The following is a 16,504-nucleotide window of genomic DNA, read 5'->3' as shown; positions in this document are numbered from 1 at the left end:
AGGTGGTCCCAGCCCAGAGGGTAGATGCCGCTCGCTCGAGCTGGTCCCTGCCCAGAGGGTAGGTGCCGCTCGCGCGAGCGAGGTGGTCCCCGCCCAGAGGGTAGGTGCCGCTCGCGCGAGCGAGGTGGTCCCCGCCCAGAGGGTAGGTGTCGCTCGCGAGGTGGTCCCCGCCCAGAGGGTAGGTGTCGCTCGCGAGTGAGGTGGTCCCAGCCCAGAGGGTAGGTGCCGCTCGCGCGCGAGGTGGTCCCCGCCCAGAGGGTAGGTGTCGCTCGCGAGGTGGTCCCCGCCCAGAGGGTAGGTGTCGCTCGCGAGTGAGGTGGTCCCAGCCCAGAGGGTAGGTGCCGCTCGCGCGCGAGGTGATCCCCGCCCAGAGGGTAGGTGTCGCTCGCGAGTGAGGTGGTCCCAGCCCAGAGGGTAGATGCCGCTCGCTCGAGCTGGTCCCAGCCCAGAGGGTAGATGCCGCTCGCTCGAGCTGGTCCCTGCCCAGAGGGTAGGTGCCGCTCGCGCGAGCGAGGTGGTCCCCGCCCAGAGGGTAGGTGCCGCTCGCGCGAGCGAGGTGGTCCCCGCCCAGAGGGTAGGTGCCGCTCGCGCGAGCGAGCTGGTCCCCGCCCAGAGGGTAGGTGCCGCTCGCGCGAGCGAGCTGGTCCCCGCCCAGAGGGTAGGTGCCGCTCGCGCGAGCGAGGTGGTCCCTGCCCAGAGGGTAGGTGCCGCTCGCGCGAGCGAGGTGGTCCCCGCCCAGAGGGCAGGTGCAGCTTGCGCGCGAGGTGGTCCCCGCCCAGAGGGTAGGTGCAGCTTGCGCGCGAGGTGGTCCCCACCCAGAGGTAGGTGCAGCTTGCGCGCGAGGTGGTCCCCGCCCAGAGGTAGGTGCCGCTCGCGCGAGCGAGGTGGTCCCCGCCCAGAGGTAGGTGCCGCTCGCGCGAGCGAGGTGGTCCCCGCCCAGAGCGTAGGTGCCGCTCGCGCGAGCGAGGTGGTCCCCGCCCAGAGGGCAGGTGCCGCTCGCGCGAGCGAGGTGGTCCCCGCCCAGAGCGTAGGTGCCGCTCGCGCGAGCGAGGTGGTCCCCGCCCAGAGGGTAGGTGCCGCTCGAGCGAGCGAGGTGGTCCCCGCCCAGAGGGCAGGTGCCGCTCGCGCGAGCGAGGTGGTCCCCGCCCAGAGGGCAGGTGCCGCTCGCGCGAGGTGGTCCCCGCCCAGAGGGCAGGTGCCGCTCGCGCGAGCTGGTCCCCGCCCAGAGGGCAGGTGCCGCTCGCGCGAGCTGGTCCCCGCCCAGAGGGCAGGTGCCGCTCGCGCGAGCTGGTCCCCGCCCAGAGGGCAGGTGCCGCTCGCGCGAGCTGGTCCCCGCCCAGAGGGCAGGTGCCGCTCGCGCGAGCTGGTCCCCGCCCAGAGGGCAGGTGCCGCTCGCGCGAGCTGGTCCCCGCCCAGAGGGCAGGTGCCGCTCGCGCGAGCTGGTCCCCGCCCAGAGGGCAGGTGCCGCTCGCGCGAGCTGGTCCCCGCCCAGAGGGCAGGTGCCGCTCGCGCGAGCTGGTCCCCGCCCAGAGGGCAGGTGCCGCTCGCGCGAGGTGGTCCCCGCCCAGAGGGTAGGTGCCGCTTGTGTGAGCGAGGTGGTCCCCGCCCAGAGGATAGGTGCAGCTTGCGCGCGAGGTGGTCCCCGCCCAGAGGTAGGTGCAGCTTGCGCGCGAGGTGGTCCCCGCCCAGAGGTAGGTGCCGCTCGCGCGAGCGAGGTGGTCCCTGCCCAGAGCGTAGGTGCCGCTCGCGCGAGCGAGGTGGTCCCCGCCCAGAGGGTAGGTGCCGCTCGAGCGAGCGAGGTGGTCCCCGCCCAGAGGGTAGGTGCCGCTCGAGCGAGCGAGGTGGTCCCCGCCCAGAGGGTAGGTGGTAGGTGCCGCTCGAGCGAGCGAGGTGGTCCCCGCCCAGAGGGTAGGTGGTAGGTGCCGCTCGAGCGAGCGAGGTGGTCCCCGCCCAGAGGGTAGGTGCCGCTCGAGCGAGCGAGGTGGTCCCCGCCCAGAGGGTAGGTGCCGCTCGAGCGAGCGAGGTGGTCCCCGCCCAGAGGGTAGGTGCCGCTCGAGCGAGCGAGGTGGTCCCCGCCCAGAGGGTAGGTGCCGCTCGAGCGAGCGAGGTGGTCCCCGCCCAGAGGGTAGGTGCCGCTCGAGCGAGTGAGGTGGTCCCCGCCCAGAGGGTAGGTGCCGCTCGAGCGAGCGAGCTGGTCCCCGCCCAGAGGGTAGGTGCCGCTCGAGCGAGCGAGCTGGTCCCCGCCCAGAGGGCAGGTGCCGCTCGCGCGAGCTGGTCCCCGCCCAGAGGGCAGGTGCCGCTCGCGCGAGCTGGTCCCCGCCCAGAGGGCAGGTGCCGCTCGCGCGAGCTGGTCCCCGCCCAGAGGGCAGGTGCCGCTCGCGCGAGCTGGTCCCCGCCCAGAGGGCAGGTGCCGCTCGCGCGAGCTGGTCCCCGCCCAGAGGGCAGGTGCCGCTCGCGCGAGCTGGTCCCCGCCCAGAGGGCAGGTGCCGCTCGCGCGAGCTGGTCCCCGCCCAGAGGGTAGGTGTCGCTCGCGCGAGCGAGGTGGCCCCCGCCCAGAGGGTAGGTGTCGCGCGAGCGAGGTGGCCCCCGCCCAGAGGGTAGGTGTCGCTCGCGCGCGCGAGGTGGCCCCCGCCCAGAGGGTAGGTGTCGCTCGCGCGCGCGAGGTGGCCCCCGCCCAGAGGGTAGGTGTCGCTCGCGCGCGCGAGGTGGCCCCCGCCCAGAGGGTAGGTGTCGCTCGCGCGCGAGGTGGCCCCCGCCCAGAGGGTAGGTGTCGCTCGCGCGCGAGGTGGCCCCCGCCCAGAGGGTAGGTGTTGCTCGCGAGCGAGGTGGTCCCAGCCCAGAGGGTAGGTGCCGCTCGCGCGCGAGGTGGCCCCCGCCCAGAGGGTAGGTGCCGCTCGCGCGCGAGGTGGCCCCCGCCCAGAGGGTAGGTGTCGCTCGCGCGCGAGGTGGCCCCCGCCCAGAGGGTAGGTGTTGCTCGCGAGGTGGCCCCCGCCCAGAGGGTAGGTGTCGCTCGCGCGCGAGGTGGCCCCCGCCCAGAGGGTAGGTGCCGCTCGCGCGCGAGGTGGCCCCCCCGCCCAGAGGGTAGGTGTCGCTCGCGAGGTGGTCCCCGCCCAGAGGGTAGGTGTCGCTCGCGAGTGAGGTGGTCCCAGCCCAGAGGGTAGGTGCCGCTCGCGCGCGAGGTGATCCCCCGCCCAGAGGGTAGGTGTCGCTCGCGAGTGAGGTGGTCCCAGCCCAGAGGGTAGATGCCGCTCGCTCGAGCTGGTCCCTGCCCAGAGGGTAGGTGCCGCTCGCGCGAGCGAGGTGGTCCCCGCCCAGAGGGTAGGTGCCGCTCGCGCGAGCGAGGTGGTCCCCGCCCAGAGGGTAGGTGTCGCTCGCGAGGTGGTCCCCGCCCAGAGGGTAGGTGTCGCTCGCGAGTGAGGTGGTCCCAGCCCAGAGGGTAGGTGCCGCTCGCGCGCGAGGTGGTCCCCGCCCAGAGGGTAGGTGTCGCTCGCGAGGTGGTCCCCGCCCAGAGGGTAGGTGTCGCTCGCGAGTGAGGTGGTCCCAGCCCAGAGGGTAGGTGCCGCTCGCGCGCGAGGTGATCCCCGCCCAGAGGGTAGGTGTCGCTCGCGAGTGAGGTGGTCCCAGCCCAGAGGGTAGATGCCGCTCGCTCGAGCTGGTCCCAGCCCAGAGGGTAGATGCCGCTCGCTCGAGCTGGTCCCAGCCCAGAGGGTAGATGCCGCTCGCTCGAGCTGGTCCCTGCCCAGAGGGTAGGTGCCGCTCGCGCGAGCGAGGTGGTCCCCGCCCAGAGGGTAGGTGCCGCTCGCGCGAGCGAGGTGGTCCCCGCCCAGAGGGTAGGTGCCGCTCGCGCGAGCGAGCTGGTCCCCGCCCAGAGGGTAGGTGCCGCTCGCGCGAGCGAGCTGGTCCCCGCCCAGAGGGTAGGTGCCGCTCGCGCGAGCGAGGTGGTCCCTGCCCAGAGGGTAGGTGCCGCTCGCGCGAGCGAGGTGGTCCCCGCCCAGAGGGCAGGTGCAGCTTGCGCGCGAGGTGGTCCCCGCCCAGAGGGTAGGTGCAGCTTGCGCGCGAGGTGGTCCCCACCCAGAGGTAGGTGCAGCTTGCGCGCGAGGTGGTCCCCGCCCAGAGGTAGGTGCCGCTCGCGCGAGCGAGGTGGTCCCCGCCCAGAGGTAGGTGCCGCTCGCGCGAGCGAGGTGGTCCCCGCCCAGAGCGTAGGTGCCGCTCGCGCGAGCGAGGTGGTCCCCGCCCAGAGGGCAGGTGCCGCTCGCGCGAGCGAGGTGGTCCCCGCCCAGAGGGCAGGTGCCGCTCGCGCGAGCGAGGTGGTCCCCGCCCAGAGCGTAGGTGCCGCTCGCGCGAGCGAGGTGGTCCCCGCCCAGAGGGTAGGTGCCGCTCGAGCGAGCGAGGTGGTCCCCGCCCAGAGGGCAGGTGCCGCTCGCGCGAGCGAGGTGGTCCCCGCCCAGAGGGCAGGTGCCGCTCGCGCGAGCGAGGTGGTCCCCGCCCAGAGGGCAGGTGCCGCTCGCGCGAGCTGGTCCCCGCCCAGAGGGCAGGTGCCGCTCGCGCGAGCTGGTCCCCGCCCAGAGGGCAGGTGCCGCTCGCGCGAGCTGGTCCCCGCCCAGAGGGCAGGTGCCGCTCGCGCGAGCTGGTCCCCGCCCAGAGGGCAGGTGCCGCTCGCGCGAGCTGGTCCCCGCCCAGAGGGCAGGTGCCGCTCGCGCGAGCTGGTCCCCGCCCAGAGGGCAGGTGCCGCTCGCGCGAGCTGGTCCCCGCCCAGAGGGCAGGTGCCGCTCGCGCGAGCTGGTCCCCGCCCAGAGGGCAGGTCCCGCTCGCGCGAGGTGGTCCCCGCCCAGAGGGTAGGTGCCGCTTGTGTGAGCGAGGTGGTCCCCGCCCAGAGGATAGGTGCAGCTTGCGCGCGAGGTGGTCCCCGCCCAGAGGTAGGTGCAGCTTGCGCGCGAGGTGGTCCCCGCCCAGAGGTAGGTGCCGCTCGCGCGAGCGAGGTGGTCCCTGCCCAGAGCGTAGGTGCCGCTCGCGCGAGCGAGGTGGTCCCCGCCCAGAGGGTAGGTGCCGCTCGAGCGAGCGAGGTGGTCCCCGCCCAGAGGGTAGGTGCCGCTCGAGCGAGCGAGGTGGTCCCCGCCCAGAGGGTAGGTGGTAGGTGCCGCTCGAGCGAGCGAGGTGGTCCCCGCCCAGAGGGTAGGTGGTAGGTGCCGCTCGAGCGAGCGAGGTGGTCCCCGCCCAGAGGGTAGGTGCCGCTCGAGCGAGCGAGGTGGTCCCCGCCCAGAGGGTAGGTGCCGCTCGAGCGAGCGAGGTGGTCCCCGCCCAGAGGGTAGGTGCCGCTCGAGCGAGCGAGGTGGTCCCCGCCCAGAGGGTAGGTGCCGCTCGAGCGAGTGAGGTGGTCCCCGCCCAGAGGGTAGGTGCCGCTCGAGCGAGCGAGGTGGTCCCCGCCCAGAGGGTAGGTGCCGCTCGAGCGAGCGAGCTGGTCCCCGCCCAGAGGGCAGGTGCCGCTCGCGCGAGCTGGTCCCCGCCCAGAGGGCAGGTGCCGCTCGCGCGAGCTGGTCCCCGCCCAGAGGGCAGGTGCCGCTCGCGCGAGCTGGTCCCCGCCCAGAGGGCAGGTGCCGCTCGCGCGAGCTGGTCCCCGCCCAGAGGGCAGGTGCCGTTCTCGCGAGGTGGTCCCCGCCCAGAGGGCAGGTGCAGCTTGCGCGCGAGGTGGTCCCCGCCCAGAGGGCAGGTGCAGCTTGCGCGCGAGGTGGTCCCCGCCCAGAGGGTAGGTGCAGCTTGCGCGCGAGGTGGTCCCCACCCAGAGGTAGGTGCAGCTTGCGCGCGAGGTGGTCCCCGCCCAGAGGTAGGTGCCGCTCGCGCGAGCGAGGTGGTCCCCGCCCAGAGCGTAGGTGCCGCTCGCGCGAGCGAGGTGGTCCCCGCCCAGAGGGTAGGTGCCGCTCGAGCGAGCGAGGTGGTCCCCGCCCAGAGGGTAGGTGGTAGGTGCCGCTCGAGCGAGCGAGGTGGTCCCCGCCCAGAGGGTAGGTGCCGCTCGCGCGAGCGAGGTGGTCCCCGCCCAGAGGGTAGGTGCCGCTCGCTCGAGCGAGGTGGTCCCCGCCCAGAGGTAGGTGCCGCTCGCGCGAGCGAGGTGGTCCCCGCCCAGAGCGTAGGTGCCGCTCGCGCGAGCGAGGTGGTCCCCGCCCAGAGGGTAGGTGCCGCTCGAGCGAGCGAGGTGGTCCCCGCCCAGAGGGTAGGTGCCGCTCGAGCGAGCGAGGTGGTCCCCGCCCAGAGGGTAGGTGCCGCTCGGGCACGAGAGGTGGTCCCCGCCCAGAGGGTAGGTGCCGCTCGCGCACGAGAGGTGGTCCCCACCCAGAGGTAGGTGCCGCTCGCGCACAGGGCTGCCAGGAGGAGGGCCAGGTGAGGGGGTGTGGGGTCTCCCTGAGGTATGGGCCTGGGTGAGGGGGCCCAGTGGGAGGTGCTTGGGTGAGATGGGGGGTTCCAGTGGGAGGTGCTTGGGTGAAATGGGGGTCCCAGAGGGAGGTGCTTGGGTGAGATGGGGGTCCCAGACGGAGGTCCTTGGGTGAGATGGGGGTCCCAGTGGGAGATGCCCAGGTGAGAGGATAGGGTTCTCTGGAGAGGGGGTCCTAGAGGTAGGTGTCCAGGTGTGGTGGACCCAGAGGTAGGTGCTGCTCGCACGCAGGGCTGCCAGGAGGAGGGCCAGGTGAGGGAGATGGGGTCTCCCTGAGGTATGGGCCTGGGTGAGGGGGCCCAGTGGGAAGTGCTTGGGTGAGATGGGGGTCCCAGAGGGAGGTGCCCGGGTGAGAGGATGGGGTTCCCTGGGGAGGGGGTCCCAGAGGTAGGTGCTCAGGTGAAGGGTTTGTCAAAGTGAGGGTGCAGGTTAAGGAGTTCCCAGAGGGAGGGCCCATGTGAGGGGAGTCACAGAAGGAGGTGCCGGGTGAGGGGTCCCAGAGGGAGGGCCCATGTGAGGGGAGTCACAGAGGCGGGTGCCTCCATGAGGGGGTCCCACAGGGAGGGCCCATGTGAGGAGAGTCATAGGGATAGGTGACCGGGTAAGGTGGTCCCAAAGGGAAGTGCTGGGTGGGAGGGTCCGGGGGGAGGTGCTGGGTGGGAGGGTCCGGGGGGAGGTGCTGGGTGGGAGGGTCCGGGGGGAAGTGCCTGGGTGAGGGGGCAAAGGCTGAGTTCCTTTATAAGGCTATGGAATCCCAAGGTAACTACCACTATCCTTCTCGCGTACACCAAGGATATGTTATTTCTTATAATTTAAGTTGCTGGTTTTATGGTATTTATTTTTTAACATTTCCGTCTGTATTTATCCATATTTCTATTCTGGCTACATTATCAGTATCCGTACATATGCATTTCGAGGTTTTCAAACAAATGCAGTTGTAACTTGTATATTTCCACATTTATTTATCTGATAAATGTGCCATCAGACTTTGATGTCTGTCTTAGGCTGCCAAATTAAATATAATAAAACAACACGCCGACATGAAAAGCATCGAGCCACAAAAACACACTGAGATATGGAATTATTTAAGGAAATCTCATCCTGTTTTTACACTCCCTGCGCTGTCAATCTGTGCAGAAAACTGGTGGTCTTACTTATAATACATGGTCACACCATCGCCTCTCCACAAACCACTTAAGTCCTTGGTGACGAGCACTTTGAAGGAAGAGAACGAGAATGAAGAATACAAATAGAATCTCTAGTGCAAATAAAAACACTTCCAAAGAGCTGTTGGGTATTAGAATTGGTTTAATACAAGTCAGGTTTTTCAAAACAAGTTTCAGTAGCTTGGAATGCGTAGAAACAATCAGAAAGAAACGTTCCTATAATTGCCCAAAGAGTGCAAAAAATAACTGTGTTGCCATAAGTATCTCCTTTCTGCTTGTCACTGCACAGCTAGAAAAAGAGAGCAGAAAAGAAAAGCTGCATATTGGTTTTCCTTTCTTTATGCAGCTGTTTTAATTGCACTCTGTGACTTGACCTGCATTTGCCCTCAGCTGCAGGCATTGTGATATCAGAACTCAACTGTAATAAGTCATTACAGCTGAGTTCTGATGTCTTTTCTTGGGTGTGCTACAAGTTGCCTATTATAAAGACATTAGAGATAGGCTTTTGATACGGGAACTTCAGAATCCGTGAATTATATGAGCATTTGTGCACTAGGCAGGGTCTTGAAATGGAATCTCTGGCGCTTGACTTTGAATGCAAGAAGATGATGGTTCTATGGTCGACGCCACTAAGGCGCGCGGGGGGTGTAGATTTGCAGTGCTGGCCCCTTGGTTTAGTCCAGGAGTCCAGGGAAATATCATTGCCCTAGACGTCATGTGATCTGACGTCCCTGACCCCAAGGTGATGGTGCGTGGGGTTGCAGTGTGAGAAACAGACTAATCCTGGACTGTTGGAGCAGAAGGGCCTCTACCAGCCGTTATTGGCCCGAGTCGCTTCATTGTCTTCAATGGAACTCCCAACAGTCTAGTTAACCCTGGGCGAAGCACTAAGCTACGCTCGTGTAGTTTGCGAAGTTTGCACTACTTCGCACTACGCGAATCGGCTGTAGCACAGTGCAAACTAGCGTAGTGCAGCAGTCATTTTTTGCTTGCTCACGGTCCTCAACGCCAAGTTGGCGACCGCAAGTGAGCAAAGTGACATCCCGGTGGGACTTTTTCCTCGTTCGCGATCAGCAACATCAAGTTGCTGATCGCGAGCGTGGAAAATAAACTCCCGGCGAGATTCTCAACGCGGTGATGTCAGGTTTCTCATTGCGAGTGGTCGCGTATGCTCGCGATGAGAAACCACCAGTCCGCGTTGAGAAAGCTGCTGCTCGAGTAGAAATCTACTTGAGTGGCAGAAAACAACCGCTTGCACAGTGCACTACGCAGTTCTCAGATAAATAACTTGTGGTGAATGCTTTGTGATGTCTGTAACACAATAATCCTATGCAGATAATTTAAAGAGACAGAATCCCCCAGGACGGTGCTAACCTCAGGCCCTGGCATTGGGAGGGCGCCCTGGACATTGGCACTCAGGTACCTGTGGTCTGTTTCCCGGCAGGTTGCATGATTCTGTTCACAAGTGTGAATAGTGCAAGAGGCCGCCCCGCTGTGGTGCTTCCGATCGGCGAGAAGTCGGATTCTAGGGTAGCATTGACTTCTTTAAATGGGCCTCATTCTCTTTTTGCACGCTGTGACGTAAGATGTACTTGGCGTTACATACTGTGCTGGGCACCTCTGCTTCCTGTGTGGTATTTTATTTAAACTTTCTGACTATGAAAGAATTATGTTTTCAAAGAAGCCGCCGGCGCAGACACTAAACGTCATTAAATGTAAAAGCGTTTGTGTTACACTATATGTGGTAACAGCCTTCACCCCCACCCCCTTGAGTGTGGCCATTCTGCCCCACCCCTGCTACCACTGGGACGTACTGCGATTGAGTACTTCCGGGGCGCGCCGGAAGCAGCAGTGGGTGAGAGTTCAGGACTGAGCACTTCCGGAGGCAAGTAGAGGGTTGTACCAGACTCAGGACAACACAGTGAGCTTCTGAGTCAAGCTGTGTAGGCCCAGCCACATCAAGCTAGCAGGAACAAGGAGCACCCTGTATTCCAGGGAACATGCGTACTAATGACAGACTCAAAAATAGTGTGCTGCTAGAAATTATTTTTTAAAAAATGATCTGAAGCGCCATCGAGGAACCGCAACGTGTGCCATCCATGCGGTCTCAGACAATAAACTTGAGGCACACAGAAGCAACAAGAATATTCCTTTATATTGTCTGCATATTCTAGATTCATGACATTTAGACAACTCAGAACATAAGAAGGTGCTCCTGGTGACGCTGCAGTGCTGCCCCGCGGTGCTCGAGTCAATCACCAACACATTGTGTGAGCCTTGTAAAGAGTTTGAAAATACGATTGAGGTATTAGAATTCCATGGCCAGGTTGATTCCAGTTTGTTCTGTCCTGAAGAAGAGCCTGTTTAAATCACTAAAAGGGGTCGAAACGTCAACTTTTTTGTCCCAACCATTTCATACAATATTGGTCGCTATCAAATCCAGAACGTCTATTCGTCAGGATTCCAATCGAAATGTGCACCAGTGGTTGCGATTGTCCTATGTACTGTCTGCACACTGCGTCTGTAATTTATTGGCTATTTTTCACTTGCACTGTGGCGTCACCAGGAGCTCCTTCTCATGGTTTGAACTGTCTAAATGTCATAGACCAGGAATAGGGTGACGGAGAGCTCACTCTCCAATGTGGTTAGACTGTTCTGGCTTCTCTAAAGCCAGGAGGTATTGTGGCTTAGTGTATGGAATGGGACGTGTAGTGTCAGTAGTAGGGCATTGGCCGATTGCTTCCAGCGTCTCTAGGGCGGGGCGGGGCGAGGGTCTGGCACCGAGCAGTGCAGACATTCCAGGTTAAAAGAGATGTTTGTCCTGTCTGGAACCAATCAACAGGTCTGGTTCCGACTGTTCAGAAGGCTTGGTCCAGACCACGGTGACCAGGTGAGAATGCCTCCGGGTTAAGAATGAGGTGTATCCCTTGACGGCTTGGAGACGGTGCTGTTATTGACCAGATGGTGGCCACCAGTCTCATCAATACCGAGTCTTGATGAGACAAGTGGATTGAGCATCGTTTGATAACCGAGCAGGTGAAGTTTTGATGTCTTGGAGACGGTGATGTCCTCATCCAGAGAGTGGACACTGACCGTCACTTGGTAACGGGAGGGACACAATGTTGGGTACTTTGAATTTAAATGTCCCATGTATGCAAATGTTGGTCCAAGGTGCCAGGTAGCGTTCTTTCTGCATGCGAGATCTGTGTTCTCCTGTCACTTAATATTTATGTTGAATGCTCCGTTCATGTCTCCGCAGAACCCTTACCACCTCCGTATGGACACGAGGAGCTCGACTGATGCCTTGATGGATGTGCTGGTCAACGTTCTCCAGACCAATGGTTGGGACGAGCTGACCCTGGTTACCTGCTACACCTGGGACACCTCTGGATTATTGGGGTTCTTGACCAGGAACACTGGATTATCCCTGAGGGCCGTCCTCAGCCTTCACCTGCTCGACGAGGCCGGCATCGTCCGCCATCTCCAGGAGCATTTCAGCAGCATAGGGGAGCTGACCAGCCCGCTCCTCCTGTTTGGTTGTGACGCCCAGCGCTCGGGGCTGGTTTTCAGGACCGCCAAGGACTGCGGCTTGACCGTGCAGGAGTTCCACTGGTTGATCGGGTCGCCCCTCAACGTTGAGGAGCTGCAGACCGAAGGCCTGCCCTTGGGCCTGCTGGCCTACGGAGAGGTCAACAGACCTTCCTTGGAGCAGTTCGTCCAGGACGCCATCGGCCTGATCACGCGGGCCATCTCCGCAGCCGTGAACGTCCGGCCCGACCTGGCCCTCATCCAGAACATGGTCAACTGCTACGACAAGCACAAGTGGGGAGAGTCCTCCGGCCGCTACCTCTCGGGGTGAGTGTCATGAGGTGTGCATGGCCTGCTGTCTCAAACCTGTCTCTATGTTGTTTCATAACTGCGCAGATGACGTCACAGCCGCACGTGGACGCGCCCCCCTGATGGTCTCCAGGAAGTCACTTGTCCAGAGACAACATGTCCCCACTGCACACATGCCAACACAAAACCATCAAAATACCAAGGTTTAAGAACCACGAGCACTTGACGCAAAATGCTAGAATGGAGTTAAAACGTAAAGTTGCCCTCTACGCCATGGCCAGTTCTTTACCTGTTATTCAAGATTTGGCATTTCCCAAGTTTTTGTGTCTCTGCTGTTGTTTGGAGAATAGCCCAACTCTGGGGCATATTACCAAGCAATAGCGATAATTATCGCTATTGCTTGGTTAGAGACAAAAATTTACCGCAGCGCTGCGGCGATTTTTACCGCAAATAAACCTTGGTATTACCAAGGTTTAACGCAAATGCGGTAAAAATCGCCGCAAAGCATGAATATCGCTGAAAAGTCAGCGATATTCATGCTTTAGCGAGCTAATGCTCTTAGCCATGTTATCCACCTATCATTGGATAACATGGCTAAGAACTGCTCAGGGCAGGTGTTAGCTTTTGGAGATATTCCCGCTTAGCGCGAATAACTCCAAAAGTTGGTAATAGGAGATAGCGATGTTAGCGACTGTTTTCAGTCGCTAACATCTTGGCACGCCCACTTTGCATGTTATTAGCGATAAATATCACTGACATGCAAAGCGGGGCCCAAGATGGTCGCTATCTCCTACTAGCTGTCGCTAACTGGTGTTAGCGGCAGCTAGGTAATAGGGAGATAATTTTATCTCCGCTTTCTTGGCTTTTAAAGCCAAAAAAGCGGAGATAAACCCCCTTGATAATATACCCCTCTGTCCCTCTGCTCTCCTCCCACGCGGAACGATGCCACTCTCCTGGACACCCCCCAAAATGAAGCTTGATTTAGCCCCCCCCCCCAATGGTATTACCCACCTCTTGTTATGTACAGCCCCCTCCTCCAGCAGGGCCCACTGTTAAACCCCAACTAAACATGCCTCTTGTTTTGTGGCTAGATGTGCTCTTTATATCCATAGCTAGATGCAAACACGTCCAAATGTCGTCACTTCTGGGTTTTTAGTCTCTCTAAATAATGCTGCCAGGGGATTGATTGAAATGTTGTGGCAGTGTTTGCAGCGAAGGGAGATCTCTGTTCTTTCATTTAAAAGCGCCATAGGCGACGCAGTGTTCCAAAGAGGAAAAATGAAATATTAATTTCAGAGTGCGCAGAAGTCATTGCTACAACACCCTAAGGCGGGAGTGACTGACAGCCTTAACCACCAATAATGATGAAGCAACATGTGCGCATGCCTGTGCAGGGACCCTAAGAGATCCTGCCGCTAGAAGGGTAACACCGGCGCTTCCTTCCTGGCACCGTGCCAGATGCCCCTTCACATGGAGGTAAGCCTGGCTCCACAGCCTGGCAGTGGCAGGATGCTTGCACTGCCTCCAGCAGCTTGGTACCCTCTGCCTCTTGCACAGAGGGGACACCTCAAGCTGGTCTGGGCCCTCAAGAAGGCTGCCATCTTGGTAGGGTGGGAACAATGGCTCCCCAAAATGGCCTCTAAAGGCAGCAATTGCATAAAAGTGTCAACAATGGCCACACAAGATGGCTTCCTTGAGGAGCATGGGATTCTGGGACAGGTGGGCTCCCTAATGTTTACTGAGCTCGGGCCCTCAGCAAGGCAGACATCTTGTGAGAGAGTGATGGGGGAAGCTGGAATACAGTGTTTGAGCATTATTCTATAAAAATTGATATTTTGTTATCATAGGATTATCGTGAGAGGCCTGTGTTGGTGGTCAGTCAACAACCCCTCAGAAAATGGCGCGCTTAAATATCCAGTTGTAATATCACCACAGATGTTCTCCCATTACAAAAATTGGTTCAGAAGTGTCTTGCTACCAGCGCTTGAGAAGACCACACCTCTTCTATTTGCATCTGGCTACGGGGTCCGAAAGGAATGGTCACTTCTGAGTCAGAGACGGCTTCGAGGCACTGGCTGCGCTTACAGGCATGGCTGGCTTTGGCGCTGGTGGCACCCGGTGTGACAATACATTTTTGCGCCCTCATAACCCCTGACCACCTCCTCAGATTCTCTCACTACCACCAGGCGAAAGTGACCCCCATCTCTCCTATCATAAGTTATTGCTAAAACAGCGCCCACCCCCCCTGAAGTCAGAACCCCCCCCCTGAAGTCAGTGCCCCGTCTACAGGTCCACGCCCAGTGCAGCTGCACCAGTCGCACTGCCCTCAAACTGCCCCTGCTTACAGCATAAGGATTCCTGCGTCCAGCAGGCACCTGAATGACCCTGGCTGCAACTTTTAGCTCTGTCTTTGAAGCATCACTACAGCGTTAGCGGGTGTGGCTGTAAACATGCTCTAAAAGAAAATGGGGGACCCCAGAAACGCGAGCTCATCTGTTGTCAAATGTAGACTGTTATAGCACAACATACCTCGTAAGAAAAAAGTCCCTTTTGAGACTGTGCATATTTTTTTGGGTGGTTCCTCCCCCATATGGAATGTTCATTGTAATGTACGTAAGTTCATAGATCTTTTTATAGCTATTTCCTTTCAGATAATTACAACGAACTGGAAGGATACTAAAAAGGTTTCATATACTGCTTGGTGGAACCTGTTATGTCACCATCATAGGCTCGATCGTGCCTTTGCCACCACTGTACCTTTATTAATCAAAAAAGACTTGTTATGGTTGCCTTTAACTGATTTCCTTTACAGACATTTTCCCTGAATGTTACCTCTTTATTCCCGTCTCTTTTATTGACGTTTATTTTTTCATTTCATTTTTATTTTCTTATAGCAATTTCAAGTATTGATTTTGTACTCTAGATTCCCTTCCTTTTCTTCCTCTCTTTCTCCTCTCCCTCCCACAAAACAAAATACCTTGAAAAAGCTTTGTGCCTTGGTACAGTTTTATATCCCTTTTGGGGATTGCATTACATATTGTTACATCTTAATATTTCTATCTCTTTTCCTTGACATTTGTTTTTGTAATGAGGTTTTACTTTGTAAACTTAATAAAGCTTTCTAAACTTAGAAAAGAAAAAAGTCGCTTACCTGTGCGTGATTTACAATCTCTCATCCGATGGTTCTTATTAGGTTGAGGGAGTTGCAATAATAAAACAGTTCAATCTTCATGAAGCCCATTTGGCCCCACAATAAGGACAAGAAATCCGATGTTGAAGTTAAGTAGTTTTATTACCAATTAATATTCAGTCCAGTACATATGCATATCAAGAGGATATTAAAAAGTCCGAGGATTACCGCTGGAAAGCTGAAATATCGCAGTGGGTTCAGTCTCAGTGGGATAAGATATGCAATAATCATAGCCACCGCGGTACAGAGACTCGGAATTAGAAATGAGTGTTCCTTAACCCCTTGGGCGCGGGCGCAATTCTGCGCCTGTGCGGCCGTTTTAAAGAGCGGGCGGGTTCATGACGGCCCCCAGCCGTCATCAGCACACGAGCACCGTGATGCATGACGGTTGGGGGCCGTCATCAGCATGGAAGGGGTTAAAGAAACCCCGACTCTCTCTCCGAAACAAGAACACGTTTTACGGTTCATCTAATCAGGGTATGTAGAGTGGGGTCTCAAGGAAGTTCGGGAGTGGGAGGAGGTGTCGGCACAGTTAAGACCCCAGAATTGAAATAAGTGTTTAGCACGAAGCTTCACCCTTGAGGAAAGGAAGCCGAGAGGTCTGAACCCCTCAAAGTCCAAGGAACATCTGCTCGGAGCATTAATGAAACTAACAGACACTTCAGCAACAGTTCCAACCAATAACCCGATCGTTTGTCGATGAGAAAGGTGACCGCTTGCTCCGGTCTCTGCAAGCTTGTCCACCGGGAGATATTGGGACACCAAGGAGCCTGTTCACAAAGGGGAATAGAGTAAATACACGTCTATATTTACTACTACATCCTGTGTAACTCTACCCTTGTTTGCTATTCACCATTCCAAATGGACATTTACACCTGGGCGTAGAGTTACGTTTCTCCATCCCCTCCATCGTTGTTACTGTGGCGGTGATGTCCCTATGGGAATGTTTATGGGAAATATATTAATATGTATTACTCTTTACAAATTAGAAATATTTTAATGTATAGTATAACTGTAAATTAACTTAGAATATTCATTTTAACCTAGAAGTAATAAGATGGTAAAGCACATTGACCCCTCAAATTACATGTACATTCACAATTAAGTATTTAAATATACATTTAAGGTATAAACAATAATTTAAACAAATCCTCACTAGCATTTTCATTTAACATGTATATTTTTTAAAAGGCTGTCCTTAAATTATTTTTATAGTTGAATGTTTTTTTTTATTAAGTGTATTATTAAAAGTAAAAGTTAAAAAGTATGTATCTTTTCTAACATTTAAACAAATTACATGTTTAAATGTAATAATTGAACAATAGTTCCCATGGGCTTTTATTGTAATAATTTCCATCCCGCCATTAATTTCTACGAGAGTGCGTTGCAGTTCCTGTAATTGCCCACGTGTAGTGCTTGACTTACTCCAAGGCTGGACTGGAGTACATTTACTCCTGCGTTGTCATATTTAGAGGGCTGTGGTAACTTTGGAACTGTAGTCTGTGAATTGCAGTGCGTTTACTCTTCTTAACGACGTGATTGTAGGAGCGTCGTCCTCCCTAAACCCCTCAATAAATGAGTCCCCTTTTGTAGAAAGTATTCCCCATTTTCCAGCCACTCCCACTTGCCCTCTCTTGGTGGCTACAAAAGTGTGCGCGTAGGTTTGCGGAGATCTCTGCAGAGAAAAGATTGTGACGGTAGAGATGTCCCGCCGTAGGTTTATGATACTACCGTATTACTACTTTACGTACTACAAAATGCAGTTTGTGAATAGGCCCCCAACGGCCCTTCTTTGCGCGTCCTCCGAGCGGAGGATAATGATGGCCGAGGGACGCGTTGGAGCTGCTTAAGACAGATTCTTCTCCTGAAAGTGGCCCATCGATCGAG

The 16,504-nt window shown here is 58.1% G+C and overlaps 1 protein-coding gene across 1 annotated transcript in view; it reads left to right on the top strand.

Moving 5' to 3' along the window:
• The window catches only part of GRIN3B (glutamate ionotropic receptor NMDA type subunit 3B), a 258,304-nt gene that overhangs the window by 62,142 nt on the left and 179,658 nt on the right, over positions 1-16,504 (top strand). The window contains exon 2 of the mRNA XM_086946717.1: positions 10,850-11,445. Coding sequence (XP_086802843.1) covers positions 10,850-11,445 — 596 coding nt within the window. The remainder of the gene's footprint in view (positions 1-10,849; positions 11,446-16,504) is intronic.

This window comes from Lissotriton vulgaris, chromosome 12 (assembly GCF_964263255.1).
Source record: "Lissotriton vulgaris chromosome 12, aLisVul1.2, whole genome shotgun sequence".
Taxonomy (NCBI): domain Eukaryota; kingdom Metazoa; phylum Chordata; class Amphibia; order Caudata; family Salamandridae; genus Lissotriton; species Lissotriton vulgaris.
The sequence above is the reverse complement of the archived record's forward strand: the minus strand, read 5'-3'. Positions and strand labels throughout refer to the sequence as shown.